At 29.7% G+C, this 14773-nt stretch overlaps 1 protein-coding gene across 2 annotated transcripts in view; it reads left to right on the forward strand.

The window, feature by feature from the left end:
• Positions 1-214: 214 nt before the first annotated feature.
• Positions 215-14773, forward strand: part of Vps13 (vacuolar protein sorting 13C) — an 84830-nt gene continuing 70271 nt past the window's right edge. For both annotated transcript variants that reach the window (XM_088271983.1, XM_088271984.1), the window contains exons 1-7: positions 215-410; positions 3065-3151; positions 8620-8817; positions 10437-10660; positions 12109-12247; positions 13248-13446; positions 14117-14405. In XM_088271983.1, the coding sequence (XP_088128109.1) occupies positions 311-410; positions 3065-3151; positions 8620-8817; positions 10437-10660; positions 12109-12247; positions 13248-13446; positions 14117-14405 (1236 nt within the window). In that variant the 5' untranslated portion in view covers positions 215-310. The remainder of the gene's footprint in view (positions 411-3064; positions 3152-8619; positions 8818-10436; positions 10661-12108; positions 12248-13247; positions 13447-14116; positions 14406-14773) is intronic.

Here is a 14773-nt window from a genome sequence, read left to right on the forward strand (position 1 = left end):
CTAAGTAGCCGATGCGCAAAGCGCAGTTACTCCTAAATTTAAACTCGTGTCATATCAGGAACGTATAATGAATGGAACGTAAAATCAGTAAAAAAAAAAAAACTTATCAAGGAGTTGTCGTAGAATAACTCACAGGAGATAAAATTTTGTTATGGCAAACTTGTAGTAAATGTCACATTTTGGAATTTGTATGTTGTATTGGTCAATTGGTGTTGTATTAGAATCGCGTTTGACAGTGCGGCCGAGTGTGAGTCGGTGCTGATAAATTCGAGAATAAGTATGACCTCATGAAAAAATACAGGATCAAAATATGGTGTTCGAGAGTATAGTTGCCGATGTTTTGAATAGGTTTTTAGGAGATTATGTGGAAAATTTGGATAGATCCCAATTAAAAATTGGCATATGGGGTGGTAAGTGGGGTTATATTATTACTAAAAATAATTTTGTGTTTCACTCGTAATCGCGGCGTTTGTAAACGTCTTGTAAACATACTTGTTTACGATACATCAAAACTGATATTGTATTAGTTGTAATAATGAGAATGTTGTATAAATTCGGCATATGCTTAGAATACTGCATTGCATATACATTGATTTTGCATAAAAATGTAATGTGTTTTTATTTATTATTCTTTTTATTATCACTGAACTGGTTTTATTATCTTTTTAATTACGTTACTTACTTTACCAAATTTAGTAATACGTTTAGCAAACCTGAAAGTATTTCAAAATAGGTCAGATATGATTAATATCCTACCTACTTCAACTTAATAGAAGGATCATTTTTAAAAAATCACTTCGATTTTCAATATGACCAGTGGTTCTCCTCTGCGTACGTTTTTATTAATATTTTATTTTTTTAATACAATATAAAATTTAAAAAAATATGTATAAAAAAATTAATTCATCATTAAAAAAAAAACCAGCCAATCTTGTTTTATTTTATATTGGAAAAGTAAAAAAAAAAAAAATCTTTTCTGTCTTATAAATATTCTGTCCCAACGTGTGTTATATATACAGAGTGACTGTATCATCACATATTAAACCATATACAGTATACAAACCATATACAATTAAACCATATATACAAACTAAGCGGCTATCTTAGATGAGGTAATAATACCTAGTGAGGTAGCTGGCAACCATACTTATGTGTTTATATTTAACCCTTACCACTCCTTTGATGTCGATTTTTGTTCGATTTTATATGGCTCCATTTCAAAAATAAAATAAATAAAAAAATTATATACTCTACAATATTCCAATACGACACTTATATAAAATTATTTTATATAAGTATATTAAAATAGGCCCTTTTATTTTGTAAAACAATTAAAAAAAAAAGAATTTAAGGAGTGCTACTGGTTAAGTATGTTTGCACAATTTTCTAATGAAGATGATTCTTTATGTGAAAACCATATATTATTATTATTAATTGAGAAATATGAGTGGACCTTTTAAGACAGGCACCATGGCGTAGTTGGGTAGACACTCGACTGTGACACTGGCGTCGCAGGTTCGATTCCCGCCAAGTGCAAAATAAATTCAAGAGATTTATTTTCATTTTTAATTAAGGTTTTACTTAGTAAATACCACTATTTCTTAAAATCTACTGTGACACGTGTTTCGATGCATTCTGCATCATTTTCAAACACCGTGCATTCCGCATCAATTTCAAACAAAAATGATGCGGAATGCATCGAAACACGTGTCACAGTAGATTTTAAGAAATAGTGGTATTTACTAAGTAAAACATTAATTAAAAATGGATAGATTTTACCACAAAGTGACTGCCGAATCAATTAATGATTTATTTTCAATTGGCCTGGGTATTTGTTAAAAGATTGTATTAAAAAAAGTTTTTTTTCCCTCTTTTTATCTACATTCAATGATATGTAAGACATTGATTGACGCAGTATTATCTTGGTCATAAATTTCATGAAAGAAAAATAACTGGACTCTTAGCTCCCTCTCTTAACTCTCCACGGTATAAGCTTTTTGAACATTATTATTTATTTGTTTATTGGAGAATATATAATGTGCTATTTCAGGAGAAATCACTTCAAGGGCGCTTTACATTAGTATGTTGGTTTTATGTTTACCCAGGCCAAAATAAAACTAGGGTGATATTTTATCGCAAATTCAACTTATCTATTCCTACATAAGATATATGTTGGTTTACATGTTTTATGCACACAAAAAAAAAACATTTGTCAGCTTAATCTGTGAAGAGTGTAACTTCACCCAAGCTTAACACATTTTGGACGGGTGTTTTTTACGTCTGCGGACCGCGCGACGGGTTTTGATTGTTGTGTACATTTAGTTAAGATCTTATCAAAAAGATTGGTACATAATATTCATATCGCTCACTCCTTTCAACAACGTTATATATAAAAAAACTAGATTTTTCAGGTGATCGTTTTTAAAGTTTAAAAATATAATAAAATGTATTAAAAATAAATATCAAGCCCCTTATTGAAGTTTTTACTGTGCTTCAGATCTTTGTAGGAAAAACCTGAATGTTTTTTCTCCATTTGAAAAGTATTTAGTATATTTAAAAAATTAATTAAACAATACCTTTTCTGCAAAATGGAAAGACAACACTTTCTGCCCTGTAGCGGGTAAATATTAAGGCAAAAATATGCCGCTTTTGCTGGGATAAAGTACATTTTCTGGGCATTCCGAAAACATGCACAACTGAAAATTGAGGATTTTTGATATATGATGTTGTTGAAAGGAGTGAGCGATATAAAAACATTAAATAATTCCTTCTTTTCTGACATTGAAATAAGGCCGGCGCAGAAGGTAAAAATACCCTTCCCGTCCTTAAGCATGAATTCAAACGGATAGAAATACCTTTCCTGTCCTAAGTGTGTTAAATTATAGAAGAGTGTTAAAATATAAGAATTTAACATCAAGCAGTATTTAAAAAAAAATTAAATTGTATTTTTAAAATCTTTGTTGGTGGTACGACTACAAGGTTTTTACTTTATCCAGTAAAGTAAGTCCAGATGGAGTTTTCTTTAAATAAATAGTAATTTATGTATAAATGTTTTTGCTTTCAGGCGATGTTGTCTTGGAAAATTTAGTTCTCAAGCAAAATGCCTTGGATGATTTGGATTTACCAGTACAAACCATCTTCGGTCACTTAGGTAAGTTCTGATTTGTGAACATACATAGGCGAAGTGAAAATTGTATACAAAACTAAAATCATACAAATTTTTAATTACATTTTAACGAAAAATATTTCTTGCAAAAAGTTTTCGTAATATGTATATTTACCGCGATTTTTGATGTTTAACCCATTCAACCATAAGGCTAGTGATTCGCCTGTTTATTATATGATTTTTTTTAATTAAAAAATCTGTTATATTATTGTTGCACAAATATCATGTGGTATAGCAGAAATGTACCTACAGGGTAAAGGATTTCAGTGTTTTCATTCTCTCGGTGTTGTGCTTTTGATCTTGGTACATTTTTTCTCATTAAAAATTGCTCGCAGTCAGATGTGGTGCGAGTAAAAAAGGATTGGATCTTAGTGATACATTTATGTTTATAATTGTGAAATTTAAATAAATTTAAATACAATGCTCATTTCTCATCCAATTCTACCCTATTTCAACTACCATTATAACGCTTCGCTGCAGGGGTAGGCAGAGAGAATGGAATGCTACGAGCACCTGTCCTGTCGCGCACTATTAGCATCAACATCCGTACATTTAGCTGCTTTACTTTTGAGACAACCAGATTTCATTTCTATTTGATTCATCTGTGCCACGTCATTCTTGGCTGACTTCGTTCTATTCTCATATTCACTTTTAAAATATACTTTCTAGTCATACATTCACTCCACATGTCAAAACTACCTTAAAGAACTGTAGATTATCGCCAACCCAGCCTTACATTCCTTTTCAATGTCTTCATTCTTAATTTTGTCATATATTGATTTTCCATAAAAAAAATTCTGCATTTCGTACAAACAAAATATATTTATAAAACGTATGGACCATAAATATCAAACAAATGTTCAATTCTTAAAAAAAACCTTATTGTATAATGTATATATTGTATAAATATGTGTATTTCAAATTACATAGCACTTGGAAAAAAAGTTTTTAAAAATCTATTGAAATACAAAATTATTCTTTATTTTTATGTATTTTGTTATATGACAAAATATACATAAAAATATATTTATATTTTTTTAATGTACTTTGCAATGTATTAAAATTTTATAAATAAGTTTGTAATATGAATCTCTCTTTATATTAAAAAAAAAGATATTTTTTCCTACAAATGGTAATAGAGGACAACAGATATGTTGTAACTGTTATCAGATTCAACTGACATCATGAAGTGTTTTTGAATGATAAAGATAAAATAAACACAATATTACACAAGTTAAACATAGATGACTGGCGATAACCGAGATATGCTAGTATTATTATTATTTATATATATATATATATATATATATATATATATATATATATATATATATATATATATATATATATATATATATATATATATATATATATATATATATATATATATATATATATATATATATATATATATATATATATATATATAAATATATATATAAATATATATATATATATATATATATATATATATATATATATATATATATATATATATATATATATATATATATATATATATATATATATATATATATATATATATATATATATATATATATATATATATATATATATATATATATATATATATATATATATATATATATATATATATATATATATATATATATATATATATATATATATATATATATATATATATATATATATATATATATATATGTATATATATATATTTTTTTTTATGGTGATCTCTTAGGGTTTAAAATATACAAATTTTTAAGGAACATGGCAAAATTAACATTTTGACTTTTTAAGTTATCAATAAGTTTTTTTTTTCTGTTGTTTGTGTAGTAAACATTATATTGCAATAATTTATACCTATACTAGACCCTAATAACTAGACCCCATGCTGCTGGGATCATTGGTTTCTTGTAGATTTTTACTTTTATATTTCTCTATTAACACACCTGTGTTGGTATATTTTTCATCTCAATTTTGCAAGAACCCGGGCACTTATTTGATTTTCATATGGCATATCTTTTGAATTAAAGGTTATATTTAACCCTTAGCACTCAGAAGTTTTTTATGTGCATACATCCAACTCAATCGAATTTCAAGACTTATTTAGTATTTAATTGTACTTGTAAGATTCTGGTTCAAATATATTGAAAAGTAAAAATATAATGTATTAAAAATATTGACTATTCAGACTTTTTCTTGAGTAGTACTGTAAACCATGCATGCCGCCTCTATGGCAGCACTCAGGTGCTAAGGGTTAAACAATATATATATATTTTTTTCACAAAAATGATTAATTTGTTAGGTAATTTTGTTCATTTTTCAGTTCACATAATTTAGATATGTAGGTAAAATATAGAAAGTTATGAAAAAAAAATATTAAGAATATATATTTTTTTAAATTAATGTTTAACTTAGTAAATACCACTATTTCTTAAAATCTACTGTGACACGTGTTTCGATGCATTCCGCATCATTTTCAAATACGGTGTTTGAAAATGATGCGGAATGCATCAAAACATGGTCACAGTAGATTTTAAGAAATAGTGGTATTTACTAAGTAAAACATTAATTAAAAATGGATAGATTTTACCACAAAGTGACTGCCGAATCAATTAATGAAAATATATTTTTTCACTAAATTATTGAAAAAATATGAATTGATAGTTACAAATCAATAGTACATTTAAAAATTAGTTATTAACAATATTTTTGCCATTGCGTCATGAAAGTTTGTTTTTTCCTTGTGTTGTTTCAATATAAAATTCTAAATGTAAAATTCTAAAGTACATTTTTCAACATGTAACTTTGAAACTTAACAGGTACATATATACGGCCTGTGTTTACAAGTTTCCCGAACCCCACTGCTGATTTGTATAAAATAAGTTTGTCGGCTCCCGCTTTATACCTATAATTTGTATGAAACGTGTTTAGACAGCTCCCAACACAAACATTTGTTTAAAATATGTATATCGTGGGTATACTGGCAAAAAATGCTAAAATCCTTCTTCGAATAATCCCTGCTATTTAAAGCTTTTAGCCTGAAGAAAATACCCACTATTAAACTTAATGTTGTATATACTATTAAAACCACATATAGCTCACTCCTTTCAACAACGTCATATATCAAAAATTGACAATTTTCAGTTGTGCATGTTTTCGGAATGCCCAGAAAATATATTTTAAACTTAATATTTACCCGGTACAGGGCAGAAAATGTTGTTTTTGCATTTTGAAGAAAAGGTATTGTTTAATTAATTTTTTAAAAATACCAAATATTTTTAAAATGGAGAAAAAACATTTAAGTTTTACCTAAAAAGATCTATTGCAGAGTAATAAGTGGCTTGATATTTATTTTTAATACATTTCATTATATTTTTAAGCTTTAAAAACGATCTCCTGAAAAATCAAGTTTTTTGATAAATGACGTTGAAAGGAGTGAGCGATATATGTATATGACATTTCAAACTACTTATTGTATTGTACTAAGTGTATTTTGCCAGTTTATAGAATGTTGAAAACTTTATAATATGCATCATTAAGTCAAAATTGCACATTTTCGAGTTAATGTTTTTTGCCAGTACACCCACGATATATTCTTATACCTGCGATTTTAAGTCGCTTCACTTGTCATATTCTTCCAACCGTCTTTGCTAATCTTTGCAGTAATAAATATCGTGTATGAAGGTGTTGTTTGTCAAGATATGTGTGAGGTGATAATTATTGTCAATAACGTCGTCAAGCCTTGTTAAGGAACTATCCGGAATGGCAAGTCAGAGGTTAAATGCCATGAACCGAATAGATATTTAGTCTCATCAAATTTAACATTCTTGATTTATTTTTATTTAAAATTAAGTTTGGCATGTTATATTCCACGGATTTTTAAATGTTGTTTGGAAAAATATTGATTCAAAAGAAAAATGTTCAGATATTTTAAGTATTTATTTTAATTTCATTCAAACTGTTATCCGAATCCGATGGTTCATAGGGCACTGCATCATATAAATGCAGTGTTATCTTGATCGTGTTGACACATGAAGGAAAGGTGATTAGCCCTACCCTTCAGGTATCAATACGATGCAGTGTTATCTTGATTGTTATTCACATGAAGGCACGGTGATCAATCCTGAGCTTCAGGGACCAGGGAAATATTAAAGTAAAAAAATCACTTATATTTATTTGACCTCCCTTGGGAATCAACCCGGGACCTCCAGTACGGTAGTCGAGCGTGCTGACCATTGCACTACGGAGGTGCACATTTTTTTTTAAGTAAACCAATTAAAAAACAATTTTTAACTGAAGTATTGATATTTTAAATGAGATCTAATGAATTTTTCATTCCATTATACTTTATTTCATATCACTTGTTCCCTGTTTATCACCTGTTAGTTCCGAAGAATTTAAATTAGATGTTTCATCAAAAACTGAGGAATAATTTCTATTCACTCGGTACCAATATTCATTATTGGTCGACTTATTATAGGTTCACTTAGCCAGCCACTTGCTAACAAGGGAGGGGAGAATAGTATACTTGTATTAATCTACAAAAGTATATATAACTTTCCCTTTTCACTAAGTGTCGGGGTACTAGATCTTTTAACATCTAGCGCTGCTTGTTGCACTTATTTAAAAAATATTGGTTGTATTTGAAATGCATAATTTATTATTATGATGTCTTTAAGTATTTTTACCCCAAATTATGCCTTTAAAATAATTTTATTACTGCATTATGACATTCCGAAAAAACACCAAATAATTTTGATACAGTTAATTTTATTTTATTCTATTTATCAATTGTCGTCGTAACTAAATAAATACTTATGTAACGATGAGATTATATAAAAAGGGAAAAATGGATATGTTTTACTCATTTAAATTTTAATTATTAAAATGTATTCCCTTAGAAAATGCGATCCCTAAGACTAATGTGCGGCAAAACGATGAATGATAGATGTTCGAATGGTGAAATAAGGAAAGAATGCAAGGTTGAGATAAGCATTATCGATGAAATTAAGAAAGATGTGTTGAAATGGTTTGGACATGTGAATCGTAAGGAAAGAACGATAAAAAAAATTTATCAGGTAAATCAAGTGAAAAAAAAATATCAGAGGAAGACCGAGGAAAACTTGGTACAATCAGGTAAATCAAATACTTGAAAGCGGCAGGGTCAGGAGTCAAAATAATTGGCAGGTATGTATGAGGAGATGCATGAAGGTGGTATGGCATTCTATTAACTCTGCCTACCCCTGCGGAGAAGCGGCGTGATGATTAGTAAGTTAGTAAGTTATAGTATAGTCTAGTGCTAAAAAGCAAGTAAAATTATTCTTAAACAATTTAAATGTGTAGATACCCGTATGGAATTTAATGCCACTATTACAAATATCAAATTTAGTAATAATCGCTTTGAATTTCCAAAATGAAATTTTCAACCAAATGAATAAAGGAGAATGTTAATTTTAATATTTTAGGTAAGTTGGTACTTAAAATCCCATGGAAGAACCTTTACGGAGCTTCGGTGGAAGCTTCCATCGAAAGATTGTTTTTGCTGGTCGCTCCAAATCAAGAAGTCAAATATGATCCTGACAAGGAAGACCGGAATCTGCTTCTCAGCAAGCAAAGTGAATTGCAGAGGGTGGAGGAGGCGAAGAAAAGAGAGGCAGCTAAGGGTTGGTATACATTATGGCAGAAATAAAATGTTAGATTATTTCGAGAAATAAAAAAAATACTTTGTGTTTTGATCCACTCACATTTTTACTAACCAACTAGTTTTGGCAACAACCTGTTGCCCTCTTCAGGGTTTAATTTATGACTAAACATATATATGAAAAAAGAAACAGTGTACAAGTTGTTGGGTTTCAAAAGGGTAGGGGTGGGGGTAATGGTGTTTTAAGGAGGGGTAAGAGCAAGGAAGGGGATAACTCTGTTAAGGTTGGGTTTGATTTTATGGGAAAAATATTAAAAATGGGACTTTGACTTAAGTTTATTTGATTGTTAATTATATTTAATTTTTGTTTAACCGCTTTTTTATTTCTAAAACTTCTAAATTATTAATTTGACTAGTTCTATTATTACAATGTAAAATTTTATATCAAATAATATATCAATATGAATTATATATTTTCTCGAAATAATATATCAATATGATCCACAAAGTTAATGCTTTTAATATTCAAAACATAAAATGTTAAGGCTGAAACAAATTCACAAGTTGACAAAGTCCCATTATATTATTTATATTGATTTGGCATTTCATTTGTATAACTCTATAATTTATATTTTAAATATTAAAATGAAACACTGATTTTTAGAGTCTACTAAGTTATTTTATTTTATAAAAACATTAAAAAAAATAGATGGTGTTTTATAATGCCCTAACGAGGCGAAACGACTGTCAGAAGTTTTTTTTTACATTTAAAAAAACTTAAATGTATAACTTAGTAGACCCTAAAAATCAGTGTTTGATTTTAATAATTAAAATATCCCAATATAAATATGGAAATTTTGCTTTAAATAAAAAATACTTAAATATCATATGAAATCATAATTTTAATAATTGGGGATTTTAAAGAATTGGAGTTTCCGAATTAATGAGTCATTATATAGAAATATCTCAACATATTTAGTTATATATTTATATATATATATATATATATATATATTTATATGTGTTTTGTCGACTGTCAATTAACTGGTGAAGATGGTGTAAAAAACACCCGTCCTTGGTGTATTAATTTTATTATTTCTGTCACTTGTTTCATTCATTTGTTTGACTTGATTGTCAATATGCTTTGCTTAAGTATTGTAAACACATTTTAACAGTGATGTGTGATTAACATTTGTTAAAATATTACTTATGTGTGTAAAAGCAAATGATGGAGATTATGACTACTGGCTAAGTTTTACCTAGTATGTAATAATATTTATGGAAAAGCATTCTAACAAAAAGTGTCAATATTTTTAAGGTACAGATAATAGGCAGATTTAACTATTATACTAACACACTTAGTATTTTTTACGCCTGCGGACCGCTGGCGACGGGATTTGGTAATTATATGCTTTTAAGTTGAGACCTTAGGAAAAAAATATGTACACAATATTCATATAAAAACATTAAACATGTAATATCTTCTTTTCTGACTTTGAAATGAAGCCGGTGCAGAAGGTAAAAATACCCTTCCCATCCGTAAGCATCAATCAACCGAACGGGTAGAAATACCTTTCCATTCCATAGTGTGTAAATAAAATGTTAGTTATAAATATTTCGGAAATGCGTTTGGATTTACAGATCAGCCGAAAGTTGATGATTCATTTGTTGAAAAACTGGTGACTCAAATAATAAAGAATGTCCAGTTAAATATAAAGGACATTCATGTTCGTTATGAAGATAAAATAACCCATCCGGGGTCACCATTCTCCCTTGGTCTCACCCTTCACAATCTGTCTGTAAATACCATGGATGAAAACTGGAGGAAAACTGTGGTCGAGCAAACGGTTACAAAAATTTATAAGGTTAGTAATAACTGAATTAAACTTAGTTAACCCTTTGGTTACCAAAATCCGATATATCGACTTTCGGTGCTCTAGCGAGAAGTACCGGATCCGTCGGATCTGACGTCGTGATATTTAAAAGTATCAGATATATTTTGGACGGTATATTATAGATTCCTTCAGTGTTGTGAAAATTTTTCAGTAATTTTATGTTTTTTTCTTCAACAAGCTATACATCGAAGTTAAGAATTATTGACTACTTACATTTTACAACTAGCCAAAATAATAATAATTTTACAATTAGCTATAATAATAAAGAGTTGTGGTCCCGTGTTTAGTGTCGCGGACTCTTAAGTCAGAGTTTCTCGGTTCAAACCCACTCTACCACAATTTGATACCTATTTATAGCCGCTTAGGCTCTTAGCATGAAATTGCTATATTTGCGTAAATAATAAAAACACAAGTATATATCTTTAAAAAAACATATTATAATTTTTCTAAGTATCAGTATACATTTTACTTAAAAGAGAAGAGAGAAAAAGAAAGCACATTAAACTAATTTTGTTTCCATGAAAAGTAAGTTGTGTAAAGCTGTGATATTATTCAAAAAGATTTATTTTTACATGTCCAAGTTAATAAACAATATGCAATAAATCGAAACAATTAAAATACATATATCGCTCACTCCTTTCAAGAACGTCATAAATCAAAAAACTTGATTTTTCAGGAGAACATTTTTAAAGTTTAAAAATATAATACAATGTATTAAAAATAAATATCAAGCCACTTATTGAACTTTTAACAGTGCAACAGATCTTTTAAGGTAAAACCTGAAGGTTTTTTCTCCATTTGAAAAATATTCAGTTTATTTAAAAAAATAATTAAACAATACATTTTCTTAAAAATGCAAAAACAACACTTTCTGCCCTGTAGCGGGTAAATATTAAGTTAAAAATATGCCTCTTTTGCTGGAATATAGTAGATTTTCTGGGCATTCCGAAAACATGCACAACTGAAAATTGTCGATTTTTGATTTATGACGTTCTTGAAAGGATTGAGCGATATCGCAAAACTAAAATAGTCAAAATATATTTACACACACCCCTACACTATTTCTTTCAACATTGAATGTCGGCAAGTCGTTTGATCTCCGGTGCGTACGGTTTAAAAAAGAAATAGACATTAAGCCAGCAGCATTTACTTGTTAGTCATTTAGTTAGTGATTTTTTATAACATTGCACACATTTTTTTTAATAAAATCCAAGAGATATTTTCATAGCGCCGAAGATAAAACAAGGCGCAGTGTTTATAAATTATCGAACACAGTTTACTTTTGAATTATTTATGTTTAAATTGTGTTTTTTCTGGCATATTTACCCCAAAAGCCCTGGTAACCAGAGGGTGAAAGAAATGATATTTTTCGTAATTAATTTAAAAAAAACTTCCACTCATAAAATGTATGTTTCAAGGTATTGGATTTAGAAGGATTAGCCATGTACTGGAATCCTGACTCTGCGCTGTATTCTAGTTTACCTCGTGCCGACATGTTGTCTAAATTTCTATCTGAAATTGCCACCAAATCAGATAAACCATCTAATTATAAATACAGTAAGTATGAGTATATTATATTCACCTTTTCCCCATTTTTTTTCTTCATATTTGTTATATATCATGATATCAATATAAATTAATCCTAAGTGGACAGACCCAGATATATGAATAAAGACGTGGACACACTCAAAATATTGTGAATTTATAATCAAGTCAACACTGCATCCATCGAATGTAGTGTTTATGCAGCGCTGGGTGCAAATGAGGGCAAAAAAGTAATGAAAATTAACCTAACATAATCATTTAAAAAATAATATAATTAACGCATTGTTGTCAGACGGTTTTTTCATCAACTTCGACAATAATTATTTTATTAATTAGGGTCGTATATGTACTAATAACAAGTAACCGCAAACCCAATTTCAATGTGTACAATGTTTTTTGGCGTCTTGTGCTGTACCAAAAGTAAATTATAAGCATCTCCTGCTCTCTACCAACAGTATGTTAAAGACGCTTTTAAGCGTTTCTCGCAAACAATATGTTAACCCTTTCCGGTCCCCCAAAATTAAAAAAAAAATCTAGGTAGACAGTTACATTCCAATTAGAAAAAATCTTTTGTCCTCTGCTCCACATACTGTTGTAATAGATACGAGTGACAAAAATGTAAGCTTGGAATTTAAATAAATAATACAAATAATGAAAAAAATGTCAAATAACATCCGACATCGGACCTAAGAGCAAAAAATCGATGTCGAATGAGATTCGACATTGGACCAATAAGGGTTAATAAGTCATTAAAAAAACAAACTCAAGTATAAAACAGCTATTCATAAATGGTTGATTGAAGTGGGTAGATCTGAAATAAATCTCATCGTTCGGCCATGTCGTATTTGAATGCATGTGATAAATAATTTTCCTTCATATATTTGTATAAATAAATATTGCAAAATGTGCCCTCGGCACCGGAAAACTCAGTGAGGGCACATTATTGTTATTTGTAATTATGCGTATGATGAAAAAAATAACAAAGTATTATATGGTGTATCTATTTTTACAGTTTTGGGTCCAATAAACGCTTCGTCTAAACTAAAGCTAAATCCAAAACCGGAACAAGATAGTCCTAAGTTTGTTATCCCTAAAGTCATTCTTAACTTAGATATGGACCAATTAGCTATCGGGATTACAAAGAAACAATACCAAGACGTCATGATGTTGGCCGACTCCATGGACAGAATGAGTAAGGGATTACCTTACAGGTAAGGAAATTGGACAGAGTTTTTATCTTTCAAGATGTTCGAATGGTGAAATAAGCAAAGAATGCAAGGATGAGATGAGCATTATCAATAAAATTGAAAAAATGTGTTTTGAGATGGTTCGGACATGTGAATCGAATGAGTGAAGAAAGAATAGTCAAACAAATTTATTAGGTAATTGTGGCTGGTAATAGAAGCAGGCGATAGAAGAACGACCGAGAAAAACTTGGCACGACCAAGTGTTTCAAATACTTGGGCATGGTCAAGTCAGAAGTCGGAATAATTGGCAAGTATGTATGAGTACTTGCATGAATGTGGAAGAGGCGCAGAATTTTTGAAAAACAGTGACAAAGACAGAGCGGTGTGGAGTTCTATTCTCTCTGCTTACCCCTGCAAAGGTGAATGTGGTTTGTAATAGAATCAGAGGAAGACCGAGGAAAACTAAGCATGATCAAGTATTATAAATACTTGGGCGTGGTCAGATCAGGTGTCAGAATAATCGGCAGGCATGTATGAGGAGATGTATGAATGTGGAAAAGGCAAAGATTGTTTGCAAAGACTGATTGGATTGGTGACAAACACATTCTGTGTTCTCTGCTTACCCCTACGGAGAAACGGCGTGATGGATTGTTAGTTTAATGGTTAAAAATATAATATGTCGCTATATTTTTAGGAAATACCGTCCTTTCTTGAATACGTATAAAAATCATTATAAGGAATGGTGGAATTTCGCTTACACGTGCATTCTCGAGGGTGAAGTGAGAAGAAGACGAAGGAATTGGGATTGGAATCACATCTCGTTTCACCGTGACACGTGTAAGAGATATGCAGTGGCCTATCAGACCAAACTACAAACCCCCGTTAACAAAGTACCAAACGACTTGGTCTGCCTCCTTAACGAATGCGAGAAGACCTTGGATCTCTTCAATCTAGTGGTCATACGGCAGAGGATAGAAATGGAAGTAAGTTAACGGTTATCATGTACAGTGAAACCTCTATCTATCGTTTTTCAAGGAACCTCGAATTATTTCATCAAAATAAACTATGAATGCGGGAAAACAATAAATGCGAGAAAACAATTTGTATGACATACCAGTAACTCGAGTGTACTTTTGTGAAAATTTGCACAAAAATAGTTGATTTTAGAAAAAAATACAAAAAAACGGAAATGGGTATCATGCAAATTGACAATAAATTCAATTGATAAGCGTTTAAAATTGGTTTTTAAAAAAAAAATAAAGACAATTGATTACTATTTTCAATTTTTACAGTCAAAAATATCAAATTTGGAGCGTAATTCAAACGATGAATGCGATAAAATGATGATAGA

The sequence above is a fragment of the Brachycentrus maculatus genome, unplaced genomic scaffold (assembly GCF_059751285.1).
Source record: "Brachycentrus maculatus isolate JH-2025_06_01 unplaced genomic scaffold, ASM5975128v1 h1tg000472l, whole genome shotgun sequence".
NCBI classification, from domain to species: domain Eukaryota; kingdom Metazoa; phylum Arthropoda; class Insecta; order Trichoptera; family Brachycentridae; genus Brachycentrus; species Brachycentrus maculatus.